The sequence below is a fragment of the Pelodiscus sinensis genome, chromosome 1 (assembly GCF_052426305.1).
Source record: "Pelodiscus sinensis isolate ZL-2025 chromosome 1, ASM5242630v1, whole genome shotgun sequence".
Taxonomy (NCBI): Eukaryota; Metazoa; Chordata; order Testudines; family Trionychidae; genus Pelodiscus; species Pelodiscus sinensis.
The window spans coordinates 9,539,989-9,562,870 of NC_143052.1; the positions used below are offsets into that span (position 1 = coordinate 9,539,989).

General features: G+C 41.0%; 1 protein-coding gene across 2 annotated transcripts in view; it reads right to left on the reverse strand.

The window, feature by feature from the left end:
- Window positions 1–272: 272 nt before the first annotated feature.
- Window positions 273–22,882, reverse strand: part of MKLN1 (muskelin 1) — a 168,894-nt gene continuing 146,284 nt past the window's right edge. For both annotated transcript variants that reach the window (XM_075925725.2, XM_075925720.2), the window contains 2 exons: window positions 15,963–16,017; window positions 273–12,615 (listed from right to left, as the gene is read on the reverse strand). In XM_075925725.2, coding sequence (XP_075781840.2) covers window positions 12,494–12,615; window positions 15,963–16,017 — 177 coding nt within the window. In that variant the 3' untranslated portion in view covers window positions 273–12,493. The remainder of the gene's footprint in view (window positions 12,616–15,962; window positions 16,018–22,882) is intronic.

The following is a 22,882-nucleotide window of genomic DNA, read 5'->3' on the forward strand; positions in this document are numbered from 1 at the left end:
ACAACTCTGATTGGTAAGCACCAGCCCCATGGCACAGACACAGCTGAGCACTGATTGCAGTACTCCGGGTACCTTTCAGGCTCTCTTTATGGCAGAGTTGAGAATGCTCAACAAACTCACCACAATTATTTTTGCAGTAACCTGTAATATACATTTCAATATGTACCAAAAGTCACAATTTCCATGTGGCCCCTCGAAATCATGCTTAAAAGACTTTCAATTCCTAGGAGAAAATGGTACTGAAATGAACATACAGTAGCCAAAATCTCACATCCTGTTGGTATATACTTTTATTAAGAAAAAAACTGAATAAAATACATTCTTTCCATATGTACATTACATACAGCGGAATTCTACATTTGTCATGGTTCACAAGCTCACCCATTCATTTATTCACAGAGCAGTGCTTACGTATTTAACAACCCAGGAATCATAACATTGCCAAGGGGCAGAGAAGGGAAATTAAAAACAAAACAAGAAGTCTGAATAGCTACGGAAGTAGGGCAGGAAAATGTGATAGATGCAAATAGACAATCGGGTCAGTATCCCAGAGCATTCGTTATTAATGTGGTGTGCCCTAAGAGCGCAGTCAGTGCTGTATGAGTATTCAATGTAGACCTCTACCTGCTCATGAAAATGTCACAACAGCTCACAGAATGCATCTCTGCAGGACCATTGGGGATTCAAATGTTCTTCTGCAACTCTCAGCCTAGGTCTCCTACTGCAGGTGTTCGGTAAGGCAAATGATTAGTGAATATCCACCTAAAGAAACTCATATGGGCATAAGTATATTCAGAACTGAAATGCAACTATGCACCATATCAAACAGATGTGCCAATTCTTGACTAGAAGTTCATCTCAAAGCACCATATGGGGCAGTTTTTGGGGGTTTAACATGGGCAGCAGATAATGACTGAGGTGGATGCCAAAGGTTCAGATTATCACATGACATAGGGTGCAGAGAACAGGCAGAAGTTCGACTTCAAAGATGACAACAGCGAAACATACATTCTCTTTATGAGAAGGTGCAACTCCCATTTGCATTTATGGGTGTTCTCCAATGTAAGGGTCAATCACCGATCCAGATTAGCCTGACCACAAATCAATTCCTCAGGTGCACAACAACAGCTAATAACCCAGGCTGTTAGGTGGAGGATAGTGGTGCTGTGCCCAAATGATATAGGAGAAAGTCTGTTGTGAGCATCATTAATATCTCTGCAATCACTGTCCAAGGTACTGTAAATATTGAGGACTTGGTACATCTCTATCCTATAGCTGTTGAGTGTGTGGCACTTCTCATGGCACCCACTGAAACCATCACAGCTTAGTCCAAGCAGTCAGTGCGCCTAGAGATACAAAGCTTGCGCTAGGTGTTTTAAGAAAGGAGGGAACACGCGAGACCTGAAGCTCAGCCATACCACCAAGCTGGCGTGTGTAGAAGTTACTGGGATGCAATCTCACGATATCCCACAATTAGAGGGTCTGACAATAGACAATGCCCAGCCATCAGGCCATTGATTTCAAGCCAGATTCTGCAAACAGTGCACAGAACTCTTGGCAGCGTCACCCTGGAATTATTTGCAAGATTAAGTCCTACCCCCAGAGCACAGGGTTGTAGCTACCCAGAGAATGCCATGGGAGGTAAGCAATGTCCTTGCTCTCACCCCAAGGCATGAACCTTCCACAGATGGGGACTAGATGGAAGACATTAAGCTTTCAATGCTATTTTCCCTTCATAAATATCCTGACAACCAAAAGAACCATCAAGTATAGCTATAGGATGGAAAGTGACTATTAAAAACAGCTTCCTACTCAATGAAGCATGGGGAAGCAGCGTTAGGTCTTATATGTAGAGCCTGACCAAAGCAAATGAATGATGTCTGTTTGCCCCTGGCAGCAGAGTCAACACTGCTATGGAAGAGCAAGCTGGCTACGCTCCAACCTCATGCAGCAGCAAAGCTCCCAGCAGAACAGAGATCAGAGAGAGAACTCCCAGTGTTTAGAGCCCAGAAACTCTGCAGGGGGAAGCCATTTTTTCCCACTTGTAAATTGAGCAGTGCATGAGCACTGAAGACACTTTAAAAAGAAATCATTTCTCTCTTAGAAGAGCCTTTCCCCAAAGATTTTGACGATCACCTTCTCCGCTAGGACAAGGTACTCTATGAAAAAGGCAGCTTTGGCATCCCGCAGCGGCTCGCTGTTTGAAGGAAGTCTGCATCAATTGATCCAATACCTTGGATATTGATGCATTAGGGCCACGTTTCTCAAACTGTGGGTCCTGACCCCTTGGGGGGTCGCGAGCAACTTAGAGGGGGGTCGCGGTATCACAGTTTGAGAACCCCTGCATTAGGGAGTTCTCTTAAATGAATTTTCAAAATCAACCTTGAGAAATATCTGCAGTTTAGTATCAATGAAGCTTGGAATGGTGTAGTTTGTCAGCAGGAGCTGACGTTTTGGTATAGCCCTCTTCTATTTTCAGTTCATAGTAGTTCACCTAAGTTAACCCACTTTTTTATTATGATCTAAACAGAAGTCACCTTACAACGGCTTCCTGTTGAAACTCCTACTTCCAGCTGGGAAGTATTTTCTACATCTGTCTTCACCTTTCACAATGGCCACTTACTTGATGATTATTCTGCATTATAGCTGATGTGTCCTAACATGTTCTAAACAGATTTGCTGCTCTGTGCAGCTGAGCACAGCAAGCGGAAAAGCGTTGTCTAATATTATACATCAATTTAATGCTCTCGTGTGGAGAAGAGAGGCAGCAAAGCTCACCTGAAAGTGCAGCCCTGACATTTGGAAGATGCTGCTCTTGCACTTTTCATTCTAAAGGAGCCAGTTGGATAATCTGTACGGACTCTGAATAATGGAAGGCCATACTCCTCCCTAGTGGTGTGAATTTACGCATTGCAGGTGGAAAGGGAGGGCTTTATTACTGGTTGGGGCTGTTAGGACCCCATCACAATGTTGGGTGTTTGGAGGGCTGTGCGTAGCCAGCTCTCTCCAGCTGAAATGGTACCTTGGCAGAACAGAAGGCAGTTGCTGGGGGAATCAGAGTGCATGATTTCCTGTCCTTTGTCCTTGGGCCATCAGGTCTTTGAGAGCGTGGCTGAGGCCTGGATAAATCGATGCCAACTTCTTTGCAGTTATGGTATGAATGATACTGAGGAGCTCTGGAGAGAAGTGGTCACAAGGGTGACCTGGCAGAAGGAAGGGAATTTAAATGATCCACTATCCAGAACATCAGCACCAGAAAACTAGGTGTGCCCTGGCACTTGGCTAGAAAAGAATAACCACAATGGAAAAGAACATGCTAGAGAGCAAGGAACTGGGGAGAGGGCCAGGATGGCCAACCACTGTCCATGGAAAAAGTGAGAAACACTAGCCACAATGTTTTCCTTTTGAAGTTACTTTCTTCCCACAGTGGTCATTTTGTCAAGCAGTTTCTCTAGGCCTGTGTCCACCTGGTTAATTATGTTAGCAACGTTTAGCTTCAGTGTGGTAATTAAACTCAAACATCCCCCAACCCCCATAGTTAAACTCCCAGTCAATGGAATGCCAGTAGGATTGTTACAAGAGATGCAGGACTGTTTCCTCATTTTGCTATCCCCCTCTGACATGCCAAAGCCGGAGATGGAAGTTCGCCCTCTGATGCAATAGGTAAGGGCACTGACAACCCAGAGAAGGAAGGCGCCCATAAGAAGTGCGTTAACTTCAGAAAGAGCCCTGAGCTTGGGTTGCTGCAGGTAAAGAGTTGGCCCACATGTGGAAACTGGGCCATATTAGCAGTTTAGGACTTAAATGAGCAATGGGCTTTGAACTAACCCTCCCATTAAATTCAGGCACAACAGAGGCAGCAGAAATAAAATGTCCCTGCATACTATTTTCACTATTGGGAGGACACAGCCATGTGCTGGAGACCTAGGGGTGTAACTCCAGGCATATGTGGGTAACCCAGTTCACAACTCCATTCGATCCTTTGCCCCTTTGCTGAGAATGTCAACATAGACAATCCGAACCAAAGAGCAAAAATCTTACATAAAAGATCTGACAACCACTTACGGATGTTAAAAAGCTGTTAATTATGTAACTCTGTAACTGCTGAAAAATCTTAGTGGCTGCACACTCTAGGTTCTGCAGTATAAAGCTTATACTGCGAAGCCCTCAGTGCAGCCAGCTCCCCAGAATAGGGGCCGGCAGCCGGCGCACGCTGGGAACCAGCTCCTGACCCAACTCCTGGAGAGCCAGCTGCGCTGCAGGCGCTATAATATAAGCTTTCTATTGCAGAGCCCACAGCATGAGGTGGCAGCTGGTGCATACTGGAAGCTGGCTTTTAAGCCAGCTCCAACATCTGGGCCCACTCTCAGGGAGCCAGCTGCCACCCCACACTGCTGCCCCTCTGCATGACCCCGGTTAACTAGTTAACTGGTTAAATGTTGTTTAACCAGTTAAACAAACAAAGAGGATTTTACATCCTTGAAGGGAACCCTCTTCTGTTAAGGGCATATCTACCTGAGAAAGCTGACTGGAATCAACCCCCACATGGCTGCTGTTCCGAAATAAAAATAGATTAATTCCATAATAATTAGTGCACTCAAAAGCAGAGTAGTTTTCTGGAACAGAGCAGCCACATGGGAAGCTACACTGCTAAAAAACCTCGTCTGCTTGAATTTCCCCAGGCTGACACGTCTTAAGACACCTCTCTGAGGAGGATTCATGTTTTAACCTCTGCCTTTCAAAAAACCGAGTGGCACAACTAAAAATACACACGTTAACATGCTGGAGAAACAGCTGAAAGTGTATAGCAAGGTACTATCCCCGGTGGTTTCTGACCCGTGTCAATGGGACAACATTTATTTTCAAAGTTTAGCAAAGTGACATCCATCAGTATGTTTAGATTGTGCAGATTAACAAACAAACATTATTGAAAGAGAAAAGAAAGAAATCTGTTTCCTGAACACTTAAGTTCACCAAAGTGGCAAAATAGCTACCCCTCAAGCCAAGAGCTCATTTTAAAAGGCCAGAAACTGGGAAGCAAACAGGTGTCACATGCAGTATTGATTCCTCATGCGTCATTAGTATTATGTGAGCAAAGCAGAGCTTGCAGCTAGCAAAACCAATTTTACCAACCAAAACAATCCTGTATTTCCAGTGTATCTACAAATTCCTCATTTACCAATTCATTTCACTAGTACTAGTTAAGTAAGGGTAGCAATTAAAGGAATACCATAAAGCTGATGTCCTCATGCTGCACCCAGTATAAAGCTGTACTCATTACAGTACTTCTAATATCATATTCACATAAATAAATGAACCACATCCTGTGGCTTTCAGAGGAAAGTGTTAGCCACCCATAACTCACTGCACCAACTACGCAAAACTGAAAAGTACTTAAAATGACGAAGACTCGGGATTTGGAGGTGGGCACTTTATGGTAAATTGGTATTCTATTATTCGTTATCCTCCTGCTAATACAGACCAGACTCTGAAACAAGCAGAACTTTTTGTTAAGCTGACACAAGAGTGGCTAGATCTTTTTCTGGATACATTCTGAGTTAGTTGCAACTAGTCTACATGCACATTAAAATCATCCCATAGCCAAAAGTTAGGGCTAGTCTACGCTACTGTGCTACCCTGACAGTCACACCGCTGTGAAGATGCACTATGCTGGCACAGTGCAGTGTGGATGCCACTTTCAATACAACTTGCATGGCTTAGGAAGGTGTCTTTTTGCAGACACTCGAGTGACAGAATTTACATCCACTGAAGTGGTAGTGTAGACAAGCCCTTAGTTGCTTATTCATGCCTTTCCCCTCTACTACTACACCAGTGTTGAGTCTGACAGCGTTCCCTCTTTTCACACCAGTTATCAAGATTCCAGAACAGCCTTTTGAAGAACTTATCAAATCTTTTGAAGACCAGATGCAATTACATCCTCCAGATCTCCTTTATCCACTATTTTAAACTCCATGCCACCGAGCAAGCAACCCTTTTTCCTTAATTCAACCCCACTCCACCCTGTCTCAATCTCCCCGCTCCCCCAATACACACAGCTGCATCTTGCTTCTGCTTCTCAAACCACAGATATCTTTGGAGATCACCAGGGCTCAAACTGACAGGAGGAATTTGCTGTAGAGCCCTATCAGGAATTCCCATCTCCCACCACCATAAGGTAGAGAACCCCATCTCTTTTCCAGGGCATCTCTCATGGCTTCACACAGCACTTCCCCATTGCCAATAGACGCTTTTTTGATGCGAAGAACAAGGCAACAATACAGGAGCTGGGATTTTATTTCAAAATGTGCAAGTAAAGAGTCACTGAATAATTCGAGTTTTAAATTCCTTACTTATATTATTAAATTTACCTCCAAATACTCAAGGAATTTTAGCTACCTATTTTCCTTTCATTTATCCCAACTTTTCCCACTACACTCTACTCCACAGACAATAAAATTGGACTTGGCCATTGAGTATGCACTTTCACATATTAATTCGCCAATTTACTTTCTGGTTTTCCTGCATTAATGCTACGGGTGTTTATAGTTTGCCACATTGATCAGGTAGTCGGGAGAAATTCAACCAAAAATAACTTTTCATTTTAACTCCATCTAAACTATATTAGGATTTGCACATTTCTCACTACAAATGTACAAATCCTAATATAATTTAGATGCAGCAACTTTTGACTCTGCATCTTTAAATTATTGTAGTCTGCTCAGGTTATGCATGCAATTTATTCTTTTACACCAAGTCACCTGCTCTTAATGTCCTTTGCCAATACCTACACCCAATTCTTTGATTGTACTAAAAGATATAGCATTTCTCAACACTGCAAAATGCTATGTGCCCAATCTCCAAGGATATACTATATTCCTGTGCTAGATAATTTCACAATTGTGCTGATAGAAGTGCGCTCTCCTGTCAGTTTACTCCAGAACCTGCAAGTGGTGGTGGTAGCTCTCCAGTTGACATGATGCTGTCCACACCACCACAACGGTGGTCCCGGGGGAGAGGGAGAGAGATGATGGGAGGTCTCATTCATCCTCCTGAGTGACATAACTTCTACCAACTTAAACTATATAGCGTTCATAGCTTTTGTGTAGTCACCACTGAGTGGAGATTAGTGGTGCTTATTCTGTAATGCTTTTTCTGTGTGATACTCTAACAAGCTGATAGCAAGCTATAGCAAATTTATGACTTTTTATACTCTCCATCTCACAAGAGATATAACGATTGCAGGAAAAGATGTGAAGTCAGACATGCAACCTATTACACTGTAGATCAGATTCATTCATGAGCAATTGAAGATTTCCCGATTTTTTTGTTCATAGAAGAAACAGGTGAAAAAATAAAACTCAGTATACCAAGTCTGTTTCCTCCAGCAACTGGTTTTATAACATACATTTCCATACATAGGATGACAGATCTTTTTAGGTTCTGGGAAGAAGAAAGAATTAGCTATGAACATAAGAGATGACACTACCTCCCATCCAGAAATAATGGATTATTTATTGCAATTCATTCTTGGGAAGAGAGTTATGCAAGTGTAAAGATTAATTATATTCTGCTCAGCAGTTTTCACCTTACTGATGTCTCTGGCAAGAAAGATGGGTTTCCTCAGGGAAAAGAATGCCTACATTGGACGCCATTTCTGTGTCTCAGTCAAAACTATTCTTGAAGAAAAATCAGTGCAGGGGCTTTTCTGAAGTACACCATCAAGGCTGATCAAGCTAAAATCTGATACCCAAGGTCTGTTGGCAAACCCTTTGTGACTATCTACCCACACTGATGTTTCAAAATAAATGCTTCAACATGGCTTTGAAAACCATTCCATAGACAATACCTGAGACCTTACTCATAAATCAACCTGAAATTTATGCGCACACAAAATCACAGGCAACCTAACATACTATAGGCCATCCTTGCTATAAGTCCAAGATCCTTGCAAACAACTTGGACGGATAGCGAAACAACTTAAAGCAGGGAATTTTTTTCCCCCCCATGGCTGACTTCCATTCGCGCAAATTGTTTTGTTGGGTTTTCTTGCAGGACTTCAGAGCAGTGAATTGGAGAACTTATAATGAATGCATCAATTCCTACACGCATCAATGACTTCAGTGTGGAACGGATGTATACCGGAGTGACTTACAGTGGGAACGCCCTGTAGTATTTAAATTTCTACTGTTCTCAGCTAAACACTACATATAAGGGGTACTGTGCATGGGAGCAAAGGGCAGAATAAGCTCCTCTTCTGATTACAAGCAATGACCACCCTTCACTATGATAGCAAGAAAAAAGGGTTTGGATTATGACAAATTATACCTCAAAACTGTCTCAGGGTCAGGATAGACAAGAAAAGTAGCTAGTTTAAACAATTATCATCCTGCAGACAAATGTGTTATCACTGTCACAACTGAGACCTCCCACTACAGATAACAGTCTAATGGAATATTGGTCAATTTGATTTCTTTAAAAAAAAATTAAGCAAAAAACCTTCCTTTTGTCCCACTTTACATACGATGCTGTTACCTAATATACTATTTTTGAAAGAATCCAAAAGATACACGTTTATTTAAAACACGATACATATGGACATGTATGGATTTCTGCTCTCAGATCCACTGGCAAGTGGTGTGCTAGGTATTGTTTTCACTCCCACAAGTTCACGATCCACGTCTAAGGCAATAAACCAACGTTGGATTCCGTTCTGTCAATCTGCAGTAGGCAAAGGGCCTTGTTTTTTGAGGAAGACTTGTACACAGCTTTTCAGGAACATTTACTTAGGGGAATACATAGAACAGCCTTAATGTAAATAAAAACTTATCTACTGAACACGGTCCCAAAGAAAACCATCCTGAAGACCAACAACAGTAAAGACATTAGCTCTGCTAGAAGCACTGGATATAGCAGACATTTAAATGATCACTTCTGATTCTTCAAATTGTTGGTACAAAGCTTTTTCTCTCCCCATATAAATCCCTACAAATAAACCAGTTGTGTGTGAAAACAGTCTTGGTTTTACTGACTTCAGTTGGTAGAAAATGTTCACTAAAGCTAAAGGGACAATGTTTATTTTAGAATATCCAATTTAAATTTCCATGTAATGAAATGTCCTAGAGTTGCAGTGTGGATAACATGTGGCAATACATTTATAAAGTAAAGATCATGTAAACTACATATTATTTCATGTGCTCCACGCCAGGACGGAGGCTCGATGTTAAAGTGTTTTGAGGCACTATGTAATAAGCAGGATCGCATATGAAGATAGCGCTGAATAAAGCACGTGTTTATATTTATGTGGTTATCCAGTGAGTGTACTATACAACACGTCTTCCAAAATGACATTTCTAAAAAAACCTGATCTCTTCTGTTTGGACATCTCTATTTTCATAATGCTTGGAGCTAGTTAGTTCCTGGAATGATGCTCACACGCATAATACAATCCAAACATCTAATATCACAACAGTACTTTAACAGGCTATTACAGAAATTTCTGTACATTCTCAGGAAACTGAGCAGTAAGTTTTTTGTACTATTTGTATCCGCTATACAAGAGATGCAGTATATACTATGACAAAGCACCAATCATTTAATTATGATTACTAACCTTAAAAAGGGCAAGGAAGTAGTGGATACCTTGCAGCAAATCCATAGGAAACACTTCAGGTAAACCTATCTGGCCACAGGGTGCCTCGATTGCTCCATAAATATACAGCTGCAAATGCATGTGTGTCAAGTTGTACATCAAACAGTCCTTTAAAAGGACAGGAGCCGTGGAAATGGCAGCTAGTTAATCACCAGCTAGAAGCAATAAAATGCACACAATGGTATGTGTATGGAGGGAGAGAATTAGTAAACCTTGTCTGTGTATGTAACAGATGTGCATCAATATTTGATATTCAAGTACTTCCATTATCTTAGGTTAAGAGACCGGATCATCAGTCACTGTGGATGAAGCACTAAGCTAGAAAATTTAACTTTCTGTACTTACAGGCATCTACAACCTCCCACCTGCCCCTAAGTGAATAGGCTTAAGCCCATGAGATTTTTACCTGGGACAGTTTTCAGTAAAATCACACACATCCTAGCTAATTGTGTTTGAAAGTCTCCCATCAAATCACACAGAGATCATGCCTTACTTTAATGAAGTGAATATGTATTCACTTAATCACAGCTTGATTTGCAAGATATGCTTCTCAATGAGGTTACCATCTTGATATATTTGTTCTTTTTATTAAATGTTTTACTAAATCTACACTCTTGGCTACTATGTAATAACTGGTTTCACTTTGGTTCAACTTTATTTAAATAAAGTTAAAAGGTAACATACTAAAAAACACCACCAGTCAGAGATGAAAATTAGAAGAGCAAATGCTTGGGACAAACTGATTAGAAAGGCTTTTTTGGGGAAAAAGAAAGGGAATGAAAAAAAAAAGCATTACCTGTTTGAAGTTGTGAGCAAGTTTGTTTCTGTGAACACAAGGCATAATCACACTACTATGATAAATAGCACACAATTGTAAACCTTGGGATTTGAGGACTGCAAAATGTCATTTAGTTACAGGACAGCAATGCTATGGCACAATGCTAATGACTGTAATTTTATCTCTAGATTAGCAAAACTAATCAGCAAAGTTCTAATCCATATGGTTTAACACACCTTTATCTAGCAAAAACCAGAAGGTTACAACATGCAGTAAAAAACTGTGGCACGGCACTTTTTCATGTCACTGGGAAAACTTTGACATTGTATTTGCTCAACTGTGCATTCCATTGATTTTCTGATTTATCAGTTACTTGCCAAACAGTAAATTAGCGATAACTTAAAAAAGCTATATCTATAATCTTCTCAAGAAAAAAAATGTCCAGTCTAATAACTTTTTAAAGCAAATCCAGCCTCTAATGTACTGTTAATTTCTGTTAAGTTTAACAGCTTAAGTGAAATATTACAATTTTTTCTTCATCATTTCTGATGTACTGGAGCTGGGAGGAAGGGGGCTAATTGAATGAAAGCACAAGGATACTAGAACTATGAAAAAATATTCTTCATTGTCATTTCTTTTCATTTAAAAAGTCCAATCCATCCTTGCATATACACTGAACTTACTGGAAGTATTGTAAGTTATTCAGCCACAGGAAATCAGGACTCCTGTCCAATGGGCTCTTGGCCCTCTAGACATGAATCTCTATAGTCTTTATATAATTTATCAACCAGTTTGAACTGCATGCTTTCTGGCACTGAATATATGCTAACATGAGGTGCACGTGTCCATTATACTTTATGGACACAGTGCAGCGCCCAACTTTTAGGCCTACATACAAAAAACATTTTCTGCAAAGGTGAAAATAAAGTCCATTTTCTGGACATACACATTCAGCTTACTTTAATAGATCCAAACTTTAAATGAGGGGAGAGGCCTTTGTGCACAGAATTCTAAGCTGCACTTAAATGAGCTGCGCTACATAGGACAAGGATGAAAAACAAGCTGTTGAAAACAATCTTCATTAAATTTCACATTCGTGCACAAATACACACACAGAGCCAACAGGTATGTAAACCCAGATGTGCTGCTTTGGAAAAACTGCATCCAGGCTGAAGTGCTGTAGAAGTGCAGAGTGGGCATGGGGGATGTGGAAGACCCAATTCTGTAGAAATCTACAAAGATTTGCAAAGTTTGTTATGAAACCAGCACAGGATAGGCACAGACATAAAACCATCCCCGAAGAAATGCTTGTACCAGCACCGTCTGCACTTATTTTCAAAGGGTTTTCTGAGGTTCAAACTTGACTACTAGCTTTAAGTAGAAGGCTTCAGAGAATGGAAGCCAGGCATTTACAGTAGCACCATCTAAATATTTATGTTCACACTCTGCAGCAAATCCAGTTACACACTAGTGTTAGTCAGTTTCTCAACACTAAAAGAGGGTGGCAAATTTGAGAGATCCTCCTTCACACTGTACATTACAGTTACAAGACTCAAGTCAATAAAGACACACATTACCTTAACGTACAGCAAAGTCCTGCTGACGAGTTACACAACTGCTGTGAATAAAGCCAGCAGGGCAAAACAAACGTCATGACTAGTTACAATAAAGCAAGGGGCATTAAAAAAAAAAGTAAAGCCATCTTCAGTTTCAAAGAGCCTGAAAAATCTCAGCATTTCCCTGAAAAGCAGAAAGGATGACTGCATGATTGATTATTTCTTCTTACATTAGCTGTTAAGTCAAAAATCAGAAAATATATGTGTGTGTGTATATATATGTATGTCAGTTACATTTTATTGCCTAATTCAACAAGGGGGAAAACCTCAGGTATTCTTTACACAAGTATAAAGCCCCTTTCAAAGACCCAGGGATCACTCACTATATTACTGCACACAGCAGTCAATCAATGCAGTAAAAAAAAAAAAAAAAAAAAAAAAAAAAAAATTAAAATGCTGAAAATGGATGCTTCCCCCCACCCCGCTTCCACAAGTCCCGAGATTTTTCCGTCACAGTGTGATGAGGTCTACCAAGTTGCCTTTTGGAGGAGTCATGTTGTCAGGAAAGAAATTTACTAATGTATCAAAGAGCTGAGTTCTTTGCGCGTAGGTATGGTCAACATCTGAAAATCCTGGGAGAGGCAGAAAGACAGGAAGGAAGAAGTCAAATTTAAAACATGAAATACATTAAGCAATGTAATGTGCCATGTTGATACCTTTTGAAGGAATAAAGAATAGCTCCTATTCTCTCTTCACCCCCTTTTCTGAAATACACATCACTGCACTGGCTTTCCCAGAAGTTTTTCCCAACATTGCTTCACACATCATTACTGGCTGTCCAAGTTGTTTTTTCAGGCCTAGTATCCAGAGCCACCAATCTTTCTGTCCCATGCTCAAGCCTACATCAGCCAATGGCAATGGATTTATACATACACTGTAATTTCTTCTTTGATTTCTAAGAATCAAGTCACTGGTATCCCAAAGAGGTCATGTTTCAATCACTTATTTTTACTACAGGTTGAACCTCTCTAATCCGGCACTCTCTGGCCCAGCAACATACTGAGTCTGGCATGATTTTATTATGCTGGATGTCCGTTTATCAAAGGTGTGGCCAAGTTTCCAGCGGTCCCATTAAGTTTGTTTACAGTCATCAGTCCTGGGTCTCAGTGTTCTGTGCCGTTATTTAGCTCTTCTTTACTCCTAAATGTCTTCTAAGAGCCCAGTAAGCAGTGGATGTGTTGGCAATGATGCTACACAATATGGACCTCCCATGGTTTGGCAAATTCTCTAGTTTAACACTGGTCTGGTCTCAAGGGTGCTGGACTACAGAAGTTCAACTCATACATGAATTCAAACTTGTCGCATTGACGAAAACAAGGAGAATTTACCTTTAAAAGTACATGCCACAAAAAGAAAGGCCCAACATTCACATTGCTGCAATATGGATATTAATCTTAACAGGACTAGTAAAAGAAAAATACTTGTGTATTTCCTTAATCATGTAATGAAAAATATTGGAATACCATGTTATCCAATTACAAAGTAGGAGAGTTTAGATGATTTCTAAAGTTATAAACTTTTTGAAGCTGAAACATTTTATACTAGAATATTTACCAGGTGTTGATAGAGGCCTTAATTTACTTTTTGGGAAATAAAATGAAAGTGTACGTACTTCATTTGACTCTCTGCTTTGTGGTGAGGTTAGAAATAAGGGATTCAGGATGCAGGCTGCCCCAGGGAAAGAGGACTAACCCAGTCCTCTCTCATCCCAGCAGCTTGGGGCCAGGTAAGAAATGCCTCTCACCCAGCAGGCAAAGCCAGGGAAAGGGTGCATATTCCCCAGTTGGGGCAGGTCTAGGTTTGTTGACTCCCCTGTGCTCCCAAGCATGAGTGAGAAAGGCAGTGAACTGTGCACTTTCCCCTTGCTTCTTGACACAGGGAAATGGCCAGTAATGTCCCTGTACAAATGGGAGGGAGGGTGGAAGAGGGGTGGGAGACTATCCCCAGACAACCCCTTTCACCAGCCTGGTGATTGTCTGTTTTCGGTATGGTTTTATTACAGCCATCCCATTCCAGGGACATCCCATTTACCTGGCACAACAAAACTCTTATGTTGTTTTAAATTATGATGAGAGGAAGCTGTATACCGAATTTGGTGGTCCTAGCTCTTACCTTTTAGGAGGAGGAGTTCCTGAATAGATAAAAACTCTCTCAAATACGTAGCAGACGAACAAAGCAAAATCAAAAAAGGGAAAAATTCTCCTAAAATATAATCTGAATATTTAGTTTTAGCTCTTTATGGGAAATAAACTCTGGCTCATACACAGTGAGAATGTCACAATAGATCATTCCTTGACACCACTATTCAGTTAATTGAATAGTCTATTAACCTCATGAATTCTTATCGGTTACAGGACTATTCTATAGTCCCTGGAGGTCAGGCAGGCAGCAGTGCACTACCGAAGAGCCCCTGCCACCCTGCGCTTCTGCCTCTGTATCAGAGGCAGCAGTGTGGGATGCCAGGTGGGAGGTGGTGAGCCAGTTTAAAAACAGCTCCCCTCTCAGACCGGCTGCTTGCAGCCTCTGATACAGAGGCAGCAGCACGGGGTGGCAGCAGCCCCTGTCCGGGGGAGAGGGGGGGAGAGGGAAGGAGGGAGGAGGAGAGCTGAACTGAGCTCCTGGACCCAGCACAAGCCAGAAGTGAGCCTGGCTGCCTATCCGCCTGGCTCCTAATACATTTTAAATCCAGAGCCACAGCAAGGGTAGGTCCAGGACCCAGTGCGAGCCAGGTCTGAGCCAGGCTGCTGGCCAGCCTGCAAAAAAAATTTCTGGTACGGGCAAAGGGAAGATACGTGTAGTCTATAGCATTAACCTATACGTTTTTGCTTATTGATTAATCAACTACATTATTACATCCCTACTATGATAGAGGATAATTCACCTGGTTACATTAGAACATTGAAATAAAAAATTCTCTGGCATATCAAGATGACTATTTAAAAACTCATCTTAGAAAAGAGTAGTTCTGTTGATAATACTTCAACAAAATCAGAATAACCTCTTCATCTATTAGAACCAACTCTGAAATCTCTTTTTTTCTACTCCATTTTTGAGGCTGTAAATTGCCAATTCGGGTAATACCGAAATTATCAATGCTTACATTGTATGAATTCAGAAACTGGCAGCATAAAGCTACAAAAATGAAAGTTTCTCCGATGTCACTCTCCATAGATATTATCATTCTAATAACTATGCAATTTGTTGCTGTTGGATATCAGGGGGAACCAATTATGTTTTTGGATTTCTTGCTTTTGTAAGTTTACACATTTGTTACCTTTATTGTTTTTGACATGCTGTCCAAAGAGCCGGTTTTGCCAAGAACAAACAACTGAATTGATCTAGGGAAAGCATGGTATTTTCACAGCAAACAGAAAATCTGGAACCATGCTGCTGGATTCCCAAGTGGTGTGACAAGTTTCTTTCTTTTGACCAAGGCTTCTGTTTATTTGGGTAATGGCACAGCACAGTGGGTATCAAGAGCTACAAAATGATTCACTAAGACCTGAACTTGAAACCACTGAGAACTGCTTTTTTAAAAATGGGTGTGAGGCACTAAACACCGCTGAATAGAAACGTTCCTTCTCAAATATCTGATAGGAGAAAAGATGAACAAAGTAATTTTTTTTATTGATCCTTTAGTATTTGAAGAAGAGCGCTGGGTAAACTTGAAAGCTTCTCTCAAACAAAAGTTGGTCCAATAAAATATATTACTTCACTCACTTTGTTGCTCTAGTATCCTGGGACTAACATGGCTACAACAGAGCATAAAGGCACTTAACATTCAGACTGTAAAAGGGCTAATACATTTATGGCCTACACATGTTTCACCACAACAGCAATGGAAGAAATCTTACCACAGTAATAAACCTGGCTACACAGGTTTTAGAATACTTCATCTCTAGTTTACTATAATACTCACCCAGAGTGGGGAAATCTGAACCAGACTTGAACAGTGCTGAAGCAAGAAGCTGAAACTGTGGAAAAAGCCAAGAGCCAAACAAATTATCCAGATGCTCACATAAGAAATACAAGCTTCTTAAAATATCTAATGACATTAAAGCTTGCCCATGCTGTGTTTACCTAGCACAATGTTCATTCAGGTGTATGTTGCAGTGGGTGTTGTCAGAGGCTAGCAGTGTCATACAGGAAAATATAATGCAGTCACAAAATCCTATAACACTATATCAATCTCTTTTTCCCCTTCAGTTTTTAGTTAATTCACTGTATCATGAATGTTCTGAAAGGCAATCAACAGCGCACTAGAGCTTAAAATTGTACTTATACAAAGAGGAGACATCATCAAGGTAAAACAAGCATCTTCCAAACTACTCTTCCAGAATAGTGATAGAAATGTAGCCGTGTTAGTCTGGGGTAGTTGAAGCAAAATGCAGGACAATGTAGCACTTTAAAGACTAACAAGATGGTTTATTAGATGATGAGCTTTCGTGGGCCAGACCCACTTCCTCAGATCAAAAAACCATCTTGTTAGTCTTTAAAGTGCTACATTGTCCTGCATTTTGCTACTCTTCCAGATGATTTCTGTCTTAGAATAGCCATCTATTAAGTATGAGTTCTCACTATGATATTGTCTCAGCCAGTGCTGTTTTTGTGATGGTACTGCCCAGTACACAGTACCAGCACCTCCAGTCAGAGCTTACCTGAAAAGAACAGAGAGTACCAGCACCTCTATAATGAAAATGGCTGACAGTCGGCTGGGTCTTAAAGAGTACCGGCAAATTTTTTTTTAAACAAAAAAGCACTGGTCTCAGCTGGGCAATCAAGGATTGAATTGGCATGGAGATAATGAAGGCCTTGTTTACATCAAACAGAAGATCACTGCTGCCATGCTCAATCTTCCAGAGTTCAATTTAGTGGATCTAGTGAAGACTCGCTAAATCAAACTCAGAGGGTGCCCCTGCTGGCATCCGATACTCTTGCCTTTGTGAGGAGTAAGGGAAGTTTATTCCCATCAGCCTCCCACTGTGGGGACATTGCCAAGCTGGGCTTAAGGTAAGCCAACTCCAGTAACGTATTCCACATACCTGAGTTGCATACCTTAAGCCGAGCTGCCAGGTCTACTGTAGACTTGGCCTATGGATGCCAATTAGCACTGAACGAGATTGCTTTTTGCGATGTGCAGAAGGAACTGGACTAAGACCACCTACTTTTGTTCCCAGGCCAAGCAACCTTCAAAGAGTTAAGAACATCAGATCACACTAGCCTGGACCTGATCATCCATACCCCAGTGAAAACCCCCTTTCATTCAGTCCCATAATTTTTGGTCTTTTCATTAACTGATGCTCAGGCTGGGAGCGTGAGACTCAAGATCAAGAATGTGCTCAGAATATCCTCAGTGTAGTACTATCCATCCTTAATGTCTATACCCTTCAGCTATTGGTACTCAGCTACAAATAGCAAGCCCCACTTCACCATGTTATAGTCACCAATTAGAGCCACACAAACAAACTAGGTCATTAATATTTTCATAAAGATTTAGTCAGTCCCTTAAGGCCCTTAATTATTCCTATAGACTTCTCTTCCTGTTTGTGTGAACCCTTCCGGTACTGTGATCTGCAGATGCCAAAGGAAGGAATGTAGAGAAAACAGAACTAAATCAATCATTAATCTTAGTGTGCTTGCAGTGCTAAAGATGACCTTCATTGCCACTGCAAACAGCTATTTATGGAAGAGTGATGCTGGCTCTGATTCACCATGGTACTTATTTATCATCTGTGTTATCTTAGGGCACAGGAGCCACAGTCATGAGCACCACCAACTCACTTGCACCAGGCTTTGCACAAACAGAACACAGAGACAGTCTTGTTCCAAATAACTTGCAGAGTAAGTAGAAGGCCAGACTAAACAGACAGACAGAGGAATAAGGAAACAGTGAGACAAACTGGTCAGTACGATAGGCTGTGGTCTCAGTCCACCAGCAGCCTAGCCATTGTCAAATTTTTTTGCAGGCATCGTGCCTAAGGCGAGTTTCAAGAGGGATCTGAAGGAGAACAATAAAGTGACTTTGGAAATGTTTACGGGGAACTCTTCCCAAGCTGGAAGAGACCAGCTTTACCCCCACAGCTCTGGAATGAAGGAAGCATGCTCAATTCATCTGCAGAGACAGCTCATGAGCAGTCCAGGCATAATTAAGAGCCATAAAAGGCCTAAACAAGCTCAGTGTGGATGGGCTGCTCTTATATTTTTTAACAGCTACCACCTGAAAAAAGAACTGCGTCTAGACTGTGGTTTCACTTTCGAAATACCCTTTCTCAAAATGGCGAATGGATATGAATATGCAAATGAAGCACGGGCTATTTAAATGTGCTTCACTTGCACTTTCGATCTGCCTAATTTACATCCCTCTTTCGAAAGAGGGATGTAATCTAGACATAGCCCAGATGTCTCTACTCAGTCCTGTTTATACACAGCTCCATCTACCGCACAGCATAAAACATTTCCTTCTTTAGCTCCCTCTACATCGAGTGAGACTGATTCTCCTCATTTATATTGTTACCTTGAACCTATTTATAGAGTGATCACAAGTCCACAATCAAATTCACTTGCCAATGTTAACAAAGTTTCACTCTCAATTTCAAACTACAGAATTATTTTACTCTCTATTCCTTAGATAGGTTGGTTTAAATGCTGCTGATAAACAGTAACTTTCCAGGTCCGGTCACATTAAAGCTCAAGAAATTACTGCCTCGGGAGTTTAACGCATGTGAAAGTTAGCATGTCACCTGTTAACCACATTGGGTTTTTTCCTCACAGCAGCACTAGACTGGGAGCTTATATTTAGCTTTTAATTTTATCATCCATAGGTTTGAATCACTCCTTTTCAGACAGCTGTCCCCAAATTCGTGTTATTTATATCAAAGAGGAAAAATAGATGTGCCTAAGTTTTTTTAATCAGCACTAGCAAATTCTAGCATCATGCCTTTCATCTCATTTACCAGGTGGTCACACCACAGAATAATCAATAGCTTTCCATTTGTCCTGGACACCAGGTAGTCACCTTCTGTAGGAGCACACCACCAAAACAGTCTGGTGTCCAAGTCAGTAAGATAGAGACCCATTTTTATCTGAGAAGCTACTGAATTGCCTGGAGAGCTCAAGTAACTGCAAGAGGGATCACAACTCATTTATGCAAGTCAGAACTTCATTGCAAATCTGTTGTGTTAGTGAGTGACAGCAGAGCCAGGTTCTGCACATGACCTGTAAACAACGCAATGAGCTTTCGTGTGCTAAATTATGCCCTTATGTTCTCAGCTACATTCCAGAATTAATGGATTTTATATATTTTTTATTTTATCTGATACACTCATAACAAATGCTAAAAATCCGAAGGTGCCACGCTGTCTCTTATTCACACTACATTAAACAAAGTTAGTTACCAAAGCCAAAGCATTTCTTAAGAACAAATCGCCTGGTTTCTTTGGCACTCAACTCAAAACAGCTGAAACATATGAAGTTTAAAAAAAATGAAATTCCAACTCCTAAGCCAGGATCTTTTTATGCAGAATTTTACTATGGAGTAATCTTTTACAGCAATGCTTACAAACCTCTGAAATGGGTGGTTCACAATGTCAACACCACAAACAAAACTACTATATCTGGGATTAATCCCATCTATTTGCTGCTTTGCAAATCTGACTAATGAATGTGTGCTGATTGGAGACAAAGCAGAGATGGGGAAGGTAAAGGAGAGAAGACAGACAGTTGTAAGAGGAGATTTGAAGAGAATCAAATGTAGTAGTCCTGCAATGCTGAGCTATCTTCAAGCACACAGAATCAACAAGGTATACTGCCCTTGCTAGAAATAGATGACATCTCTGTTTTAAGTGGTAACAGGATCATACAGGCATCTGTGATTTGAAGCACAACTAAACTGGTTTCAATTTCGATCCAAAGGATGGCATTAGTGCTGAGAACACCACACAGGAGCCATCTGGAGGTATAGTGCCAGTGCAAGAAACCAACTTACTGAGATAACCAGAAGAGAAACTGATGTCAAGTGGAACTACACCCACTCAGTATCCTTGAAGTGTAGGGAATAAGCCAACAGACTGGCAACTCTGAGAAATACATATGCTGGAGAAGTGTTCCATTTTTCTCTTTCAAAACTATTTAAATATTTACAAACCAAATGAAAAGATATCCTGAGATCACCATCTTCTGGGGAGATGTCGGATATCAGAGCATCTCCCTTTATTGGCTACAATAGAATCCACTTTCCCCTCACAAAATTAAAAAATTAACACAAGACAACAGACACACAAAATATTAGAACTGGTCCAGCCCCCGCACTCATAGCAGGACCAACCACCATCTAGACCAGGGCTACTCAACATGCGGCCCACAGAGCGGTTTGGGTTTACACAGGGCTTAACACGTGGCCCACAGGTGGGAGCCAAAACAAAAAAAGTAGTCAGTATAATGGTCTTCTGTTGATAGGCGTTTTAGCAGTTAAATTCCTGGAATGTCATTGCTCATTAAAAGTGCTATCATCTAGGTGGAAATTGGGTAAATATTGCATTTTATTAATATCAGTAGAACTGACTTAAATGGGGCCTGTGTGTTGTGTAGTCTTGCCTTAGTCTTTGTATTCATGCCAGTCAATGCAAAAGAAGCTATTTGCATATATATTTGCATGTAAGTTACAGACCTCAGCATGTGCTGTGAGTATCATTGTAGACCCCGGGACTTCCAAAGTTGAGTAGCCCTGATCTAGACCATCCCTGATAAATGTCTATCTAACCTGCTCTTCAATATCTCCAGTGATGGAGATTCTACAATCACCTTAGGAAATTTATTCCAGTGTTTAACCACCCTGACAGTTTGGAAGTTTTTCCTAATGCCCAACCTAAACCTCCCTTGCTCCAATTTAAGCCCATTGCTGCTTCTCCTATCATCAGAGGTTAAGGATAATCATTTTTCTCCCTCCTCATTACACTCATTTAGGTACTAGAAAGCTGTTGTCCCCTCTGTCTTCTCTTTCCCCCCCCAAAAAAACTCAGGTCTTTCAGTCTTCCCTTCTAGGCCATGTTTTCTAGACTTTTAATCATGTTTGTTTGCTTGCCTCTAAACCTTTTTCAATGTGTCCAAATTTTTCCTGATGTCGTACCCAGAACTGTACAGAGTACTCCAGATGAGGCCTAATCAGCACAGAGTAAAGCAGAATTACTACTTCTCATGTCTTGCTCACAACACTCCTGTCAATGCATCAAAGAATGAGGTTTTGTTTTTTTTTCGCAACAGTGTGCAACTGCCTCTGTATCGGGCGAGTGGGATCCAGTGCACTGTTGACTCATTTAGCTTGTAGTCCCTATGACCCCTAACATAGTTGCATTAAACGTAAGGTCCCCTCGGCACACAGTTTTTGTATGGATAATTATTTTGGTATGGAATGTGGGGGTTGTTTATTTTTAAACAGAAATAGATATACTGACACATCCCTTATCCTAGATGCAGTTATACTGGCATAAAGGGGCCTTATACCAACATAAGTATTCCCAGGAGGGGAGTAATCTATACTAGTATAAGAACCTTCATATCAGCAAAACTGCAACCACACTAGGGAGCTGTACTTCTAACTATTCTGGTATATTTAAAGAAATACAATGGCAAATGCACAAAGTCTAAAAGAATCTAAGGTAGTCCTAACTGTTCCACAATATCATAGAATCATAGAACTGGAAGGGACCTCGAGAGTTCATCGAGTCCAGCCCCCTGCCTTCAAGGCAGGACCAAGCTCTGTCTACACCATCCCTGACAGATGTCTATCTAACCTGTTCTTAAATATCTCCAGAGAGGGAGATTCCACCACCTCCCTTGGCAATTTATTCCAATATTTGACCACCCTGACAGTTAGGAATTTTTTCCTAATGGCCAATCTAAACCTCCCCTGCTGCACTTTAAGCCCATTACTCCTTGTCCTGTCCTCAGAAACCAAGAGGAACAAATTTTCTCCTTCCTCCTTGTGACACCCTTTTAGATATTTGAAAACTGCTATCATGTCCCCCCTTAATCTTCTTTTTTCCAAACTAAACAAGCCCAGTTCATGAAGCCTGGCTTCATAGGTCATGTTCTCTAGACCTTTAATCATTCTTGTAGCTCTTCTCTGTACCCTTTCCAATTTCCTTTGCCATATTTTCTATCTTTCCTACACAGTGGAATTGTTTGCTTTTGGGCCTTAACAACGTCCCTTTGAAATACTTCCAACTCTCCTCAGTTGTTTTTCCCTTCAGTCTTGCTTCCCATGGGACCTTACCTACAAGTTCTCTGAGCTTATCAAAATCTGCCTTCCTGAAATCCATTACCTCAATTGTGCTGGTCTCCCTTCTACCTTTCCTTAAGATCATGAGCTCTGTTATTTCATGATCACTGTCCCCCATACTGTCTTCCACTTTCAAGTTCTCAACTAGTTCCTCCCTATTTGTTAAAAATCAAATCCAGAACAGCTTCTCCTCTGGTAGCTTTGTCAACCTTCTGAAACAGAAAGTTGTCTCCAATGCAGTCCAGAAACTTATTGGATAGCCTGTGCCTCGCTGTGTTAGTTTCCCAACATATGTCTGGATAGTTGAAGTCCCCCATCACCACCAAATCTTGGGCTTTGGATAGTTTTGTTAATTGTTTAAAAAAGGCCTCATCCACCTCTTCCACCTGGCTAGGTGGCCTGTAGTAGACTCCTAGCATGACATCACCCTCGTTTTTTACCCCTTTTAGCTTAACCCAGAGACTCTCTACACAGCTATCTCCTACGTTCATCTCCACTTCAGTCCAAGTGTGTACATTTTTAATATACAAGGCAACCCCTCCTCCCTTTTTTCCCTGTCTGTC